Source organism: Clinocottus analis, unplaced genomic scaffold (genome assembly GCF_023055335.1).
Source record: "Clinocottus analis isolate CAN_PGR_092001 unplaced genomic scaffold, fCliAna1.0.p SCAF_104, whole genome shotgun sequence".
In the NCBI taxonomy this organism is placed as follows: domain Eukaryota; kingdom Metazoa; phylum Chordata; class Actinopteri; order Perciformes; family Cottidae; genus Clinocottus; species Clinocottus analis.
In genome coordinates, this window is record NW_027175826.1 from 25,757 (window position 1) to 32,500 (window position 6,744).

Genomic DNA, 6,744 nt, shown 5'->3' on the forward strand with positions numbered 1-6,744 from the left:
GGCAGTCAGGGGGAGGAGGCGTCATGGCGGCCGTGCACGCTGTCTTCATCGCCACTTTACCTGTCCAGTGAAGGGCGGGCGGTTGCCTGACCACGCCACCTGGCCCGGGTTGAGCTGCCTGGAGATCTGAGCGAGGTTCTGATTGGTGGAGCCCGATGGCTGGATGTCGTTCACACCGGGGACGTGGATCACAGAGGAGCTGTGAGACACAGAGTGAGGGCATTGTTAGAGGTGGGCCACACCTGAACACCTAGCATGTAGCGACACACCTGAACACCTAGCATGGAGCGACACACCTGAACACCTAGCATGGAGCGACACACCTGAACACCTAGCATGGAGCGACACACCTGAACACCTAGCATGGAGCGACACACCTGAACACCTAGCATGGAGCAACACACCTGAACACCTAGCATGGAGCGACACACCTGAACACCTAGCATGGAGCGACACACCTGAACACCTAGCATGTAGCGACACACCTGAACACCTAGCATGGAGCGACACACCTGAACACCTAGCATGGAGCGACACACCTGAACACCTAGCATGTAGCGACACACCTGAACACCTAGCATGGAGCAACACACCTGAACACCTAGCATGGAGCGACACACCTGAACACCTAGCATGGAGCGACACACCTGAACACCTAGCATGGAGCGACACACCTGAACACCTAGCATGTAGCGACACACCTGAACACCTAGCATGGAGCGACACACCTGAACACCTAGCATGGAGCGACACACCTGAACACCTAGCATGGAGCGACACACCTGAACATCTGCTGCATTAGTCTAAACATTGGAGATGAGGTTGTATATTCAGATGACTTAACCAAATATTCTTGACTTTTAACCAAATCTCCATGACTTTTCCCCATGAGCATGAGAAGCCTGCATATGGTCAGTTGAAAGCTGATGTGTGGTTGCCAGTGTGGTTGCCAGTGCGGCATCCCCCTTTTTAAAAGGCGGCTGGAGCACCAGAGGGTGGGGTGACATGTACCTGAAGCTTTTGCCAGCGTGTCCCTGCTGGAAGGGAGAGCTCTGAGAGTAGAGCTGCTGACCTCCTGCTGTGGAGGAGGGAACCATCATCTTCTTCTCCCCCGCTACACACACACACACACACACACACACACACACACACACACACACAGCAGTGTCAGCATCATATGATTAACAAAGAGGAGAGGCAGCAGGAATTGATGTGTGTGTGTGTGTGTGTGTGTGTGTGTGTGTGTGTGTGTGTGTGTGTGTGTGTGTGTGTCGTACAGCCAGCGATGCCGGTGTACATCTCAGCAAAGCGCGGGTCTCTCTCCTGAGAGAACAGGACTTCTGTCTTGTCCAGGTTCTTTGCCGCCTCGTGGACGCCGCTGCTGACGCTCGCCACGGGCACCTGGAGGGAGGAGGAAGAGGAGGAAGAGGAGAAAGATGAGGAGGAAGAGGAGGAGGAAGGGTCGACGTCAGGGACGATAAGGGAACCCTTAGTAAATGGTTATGCAATCTATACACAGGATTCACACACTTGTCCATGACCAAACATTCAGTGAAACATGAAAAGTGAGAAGATGAAGTACTTATATAGAATATTAAATATGATTCTGATGTTCAGTTAGTTATAGTTAGTTAGACGCTTTAATACAATCGATGCGAGCTCTGTGATGTGACGACGCTTCCTGTCTCCACAGTGTGGGAAGAGGAAGCGGCTCTGAAGCTCAAGGGTTACCTGGGACAGGTCGTAGGCGGTCAGTCCGTCTCTTTGGTGCACCTCCAGCTCCGCTTGCTGCTGCTGCTGCAGCTGCCTGCAACACACACACACACACACACACACACACACACACACACACACACACACACACACGATGAGATCACTGACATGACGTAGATGAACAGAGGTGTCGATGGGGCAGAAGTCAGGACAGAAAAGCCTCAGTGACGTCACAGCCTGCACTGTGTTCAGTCTCTACCAGGTCAGGTGTGTGTGTTCAGTCTCTACCTGGTCAGGTGTGTGTGTGTTCAGTCTCTACCTGGTCAGGTGTGTGTGTGTTCAGTCTCTACCTGGTCAGGTGTGTGTGTTCAGTCTCTACCAGGTCAGGTGTGTGTGTGTTCAGTCTCTACCTGGTCAGGTGTGTGTGTGTTCAGTCTCTACCTGGTCAGGTGTGTGTGTGTTCAGTCTCTACCTGGTCAGGTGTGTGTGTGTTCAGTCTCTACCTGGTCAGGTGTGTGTGTTCAGTCTCTAACCCGCTTGCTAGCAGGCGGCAGTGCTCAGCCTCTACACACCGATGCAGCTGTTGATGGCTCATCCAAACAGGCAGAATGGGAAGTAAAATAAAACCTCTTGTGTTCATGGACGTCTAGGTGTCAACCAGCAGGTCATCGTGGGACTCTCTCTCTCAGGAGTCAAAATACAGTGGAGCATAAATCTCTGTGCATGGCGACAGCAGTATTCACCACGCTGTGAGGCGCCTGAGCTCTGATGAAACATTTATTCTTCTCAGTGACCTCATGAAGCCTTTACTGCTCTCCTGAGGGAGCCCTGGCAGTGATTTGTAACGTGCATAAACACACACACACACACACACACACACACACACTTAAATGAGATTGAAAGCCATTAGCCGTTTGTTTGCAGTGTGCTCTGGTAGCTGAGAGCAGCACCGAGGACTGAACTCCTGATCAGAGTCCACAGCAGAGCTTCCTTCAGACTCGCTGTGCTCCGTCAGAGTGTGTGTGTGTGTGTGTGTGTGTGTGTGTGTGTGTGTGTGTGTGTGGCCTACTTGACGTTGGTGTTGGTGCAGATGATGTACTCTATCTCATCAGAGTACGGGTTCTGGAAGGTGAAGCTGCTGGTCCGGATCAGCATCCACTCCCGGTTCTTCATGCGGAAGCGGTACATCACAGACAGGACCTGACCCTTCAACTTCACCACCTGCAGAGAGAGGGAGCAACAGCACGAGGTCACTCTCCTGTTTCTGGAAGAGCAGCAGCGAGCCCACACTGATGGAGCAGAACCTCTCCTGAGCCCAGGACCGAGCGGGAACCCAGTTACTGCGAGCACGTCCACCACCTGCGAGGACGCAATGACTCTGCTTCTCGTGTGGAATGGAGCATCATGTGCTTCCTGCTGCACTGTGAGCGCTCTGTGGCTCCTCTGGTAGTCTGAGTCGGGTCTCACCTGCTGGAAGCTTTCTCTCAGGTGACTCTGGTCCTCAGGATGGCAGAACTCCAGAATATCTTTCCCAAGCAAGTCCTACGATGCAGGACAACAATCAGAGAACAGGAGTTATGCTCATTGCATGTTGTGTTGTAGGAACATGGTGTCCACACATTGGTGTTGTAGGTCTGAATGTTGTGTCATTAAAGCAAAGGATGGTGCATTTACAGGACATGCAACTGGAGCATTAGTGGTGATAACTGCATTGTTTTGAAGCTATTGTTTAAGCTAAATTGACCTCCGTGCGCTCCAACTCTTTGTTCTCTTCCAACGCGGGTGAGTTGAGGTGAACGCAGACCTTTTCCTCATGACCACATCGCCGATGTTTTATTTGGAAAGTGAGATGAATGTGTTGCAGTAAAAGACATTAAAGGGTCTACAGGAATGCAACAACAACAACATTTGAGGCGTCTCTTCCAAACTGAGTCTATTTGTTATGAATAATAATGTAATCTGTGATTTCCTCAGAGGTTTCTTGTTGAGTGCAAAAAGGAGGAGCAACAAAACGCTGACTGGCCACAGGAATGTGCTTCAAACCAGTGCAGGCAGAACATGTTGCCCATCCTGATCTGCTTATTTCCACTGTCAAGCATCAACTGATCCTCAAAGCTGGGCTCACAATGAGTTCCTCATGCAGAGCAGAGCAGCACAGCTCATGACTACAGCAATGCAGCAGAGCCGCAGAGAGTTAGAGACCTTGTATGCATGCATACTGCATACATACGGAGGGTTATTCATGCAGTATGATTAAAGGTTTATACATAAACTTAAATTATATGTTGAAATAAGATGATAAAACTTATGAAAAACTTGATTTTGGCAACTTATAGTATAAGCCGGTGGAAGCGTGTAGATGTAAAACAGAAGAGGCCCCAGTATTGAGCCTTGGGGAACACCACATGTCATGCTAGTCAGCTCTGATGTTGCAAACTTCTCTTGCATGAAACTTAAAGACATAACATATCTATGACATCATCGGTGCCTTTCATCCTGTCGGCTGACCTGCGGCTGATAGCCGATGACGTTGATGCAGCGCGGGTCCACGAACGTGATGACGCCGTCCGAGTTGTGGCGCGACAGGAACTCGGTAGGCACGGACAGGCCGTTCATGTCCATGGAGACCGGAGAGCTGGTGACCTGAGGGACCGCACACACACGATCAATACAGGTGATCGGAAACACAGTCAGGTCTCAGCTGAGCTCACAACTCAAAAACCTGGAATGCGGAAAAAAAAAAAAAAAACGTTTTAAAAATAGTTTTGATGTCTGCGCAGACCGCTCAGGATTGTTGTTCCAACAGGAAGTCCAACACAAGCAGAGTGGAGGAAATACCTGGAGACCCTTTGGAACAATAATCACTTCTTATAATGCGACTCGATCCCATCACGCTGCTCAGAGGAAGCCCAACGGAGGCCGTCTGCAGGCAGGTCACAGCTAGCGGCTAACGGCAGCTAACGAAATTTAAACCGTATGTCCAGAAATTTAAACCACATTTCCAGGACTTTTAATCACATTTCCAGGACTTTAAAACAAATATCCAGGACTAAACCAAATTTCCAGGACTTTTAACCACATTTCCATCAGCAAACATGTAGTGAAATCTGTGTGTAAAAAGTGGTATTTAAACTTGAATGGATCCAGTTCATTGCAGGAGATGTTTTCATAGCAATATGTAATATTTAATATTTCCACATTTCTTCACTCAAAGTGGTTTAATTGACTCAGACAGGACACACACCTGCAGTCTTCCGATGGCCACCAGGCAGTATTTCCCAGTCTGACCCGCCTCCGTGTCTTCTTCTGGTATAGTCATACCTGATGGGAACAGAACGTGATGAGAGAACGCTGTGGAACACGCATGTGGAACAACACGCGTGTGGAAGTGTCCTTGAGCAAGACGCTTAACCCCTCGCTGCTGCCCGGCGCCTCACAGGGCAGCACACTGCTCCTTCACCAACGACGGGGTTTAATACAAAATACATCATTATTATTATAATTATTAACAAGGAAACGTGTGAAAGTGCTTTGAGTTGGTGGAAACTAAGCAGGGTTCATACACATTTTGACCAACGGGTTTCTAGGACTTTAAACCAAATGTTCATGAGCAAACATTGTGTGAAATGTGTGTAAACAGTAAAAAGTGATAAAATGTAGTATTTAAACTAACAATGAGGATTCAAAGCATACAGTAAACCTTAAATGACTCAAATGAATGAGAGACAATAGTTTGATTAAAAGAATAAACATTTATATAGATGCCTGAATGTATGCTGCTGACATTTTGAGCCTCTTTCATTATTTAAACTAAATGAACGACATGAACACATGAATATAACACATTTACAGGACTTTTACTACATGACTTTTCCAGGCCTGGAAATAACAATTTAAGAACTCCAGGACTGTTCCAGGTCCTCCAGGAGCGTAAGCTGGAAAGGCGCTGAAGGGTCCATGCACCGCTCCAGTTCTCAAAGGTCTCAGCACTTCATTGTGTGTGCATGAACTGAGTGGAAGGTAATGTGCAGGCGCTGCGCTCAGTGATTTATTTCACCATGAAGCCTCCTGACGGCTTCCACAACACACTGACACATTCATTAAAACAAAGATTCAAACTTGTTCCTCTGCGTCTGCAGATACTTCAGAGACAAACAGACATCAATGTCAGGCTCATGTCCCGTAACAACGCTTCACTGTTTGTGTTCAACATGAAGTAGAATGAGCTGCCTCCAGCTTTCCTCTCGCTGACAGCTCAGGTTGATCCTGACCAGATGAACCCTGGTGACCAACCTGCAGTTTGACCGCGAGCGAGAATCCTCACGCTCCCATTTTAATACCCAGCATGCCCCATTCAGACAATGTTTTGACATAAAATACGTAATCTTTCCATTCTTGAACCAAACCACAGTTTCTTGACTGAAGCTCCTTCCTAACAGGACAAGTCTTTGTTTTATTGTGATTGTTGTTCAGGTTCTGATTCTTTAGGTCCTAATCTTTCCATAAAGGTCTTATTGACGCTCCAGGAGGCTTTCTGGGGAATCTGGTTCACATCATGCTGGATGTTCATAGTTACCATCAAAACATCTTTTAAAAGAGATTTTGTTTTGCAGATATACATTTTGTTCACGAGACTTTGCTGAACAAATACAAACAATAAACACAAGTATTCATAATAATTTGGGGTTCCTACGAGGACTCAAACAGGAAAAGAGGTCTGGAGACGACACTGTTCAACAGTTTAACAGGTTGAACTCCACAAACCAAAAAAAAAGTATCTCTGAGTCTTTCCTCCATCTGCTGATATTATTTTGGTGGTTTGACTTCAACAGACGGTCGTGAGGAGCATCCTCTCTAAGATGCAGTCGTCTCCTTCGCCCTGTGACCACACCAGCATGGCACCAGGTGGGTTAACACAACGCCAGGCATTCCTGCGTGAACAACAACACGTCGTCAGCATAAGGCTGAGCCTCCGTCGTGTCCTGACTCGTGGCTGCATTCCTCACGTCTGCTCTCCATCTGCAGGTTACG

General features: G+C 48.0%; 1 protein-coding gene across 1 annotated transcript in view; it reads right to left on the reverse strand.

The window, feature by feature from the left end:
- Positions 1-6,744, reverse strand: part of arnt2 (aryl-hydrocarbon receptor nuclear translocator 2) — a 30,581-nt gene that overhangs the window by 3,828 nt on the left and 20,009 nt on the right. Inside the window, exons 9-16 of the mRNA XM_068596862.1 lie at positions 4,958-5,034; positions 4,222-4,356; positions 3,181-3,255; positions 2,783-2,934; positions 1,732-1,807; positions 1,278-1,401; positions 1,012-1,114; positions 61-199 (exon numbers count right to left, since the gene is read on the reverse strand). Coding sequence (XP_068452963.1) covers positions 61-199; positions 1,012-1,114; positions 1,278-1,401; positions 1,732-1,807; positions 2,783-2,934; positions 3,181-3,255; positions 4,222-4,356; positions 4,958-5,034 — 881 coding nt within the window. The remainder of the gene's footprint in view (positions 1-60; positions 200-1,011; positions 1,115-1,277; positions 1,402-1,731; positions 1,808-2,782; positions 2,935-3,180; positions 3,256-4,221; positions 4,357-4,957; positions 5,035-6,744) is intronic.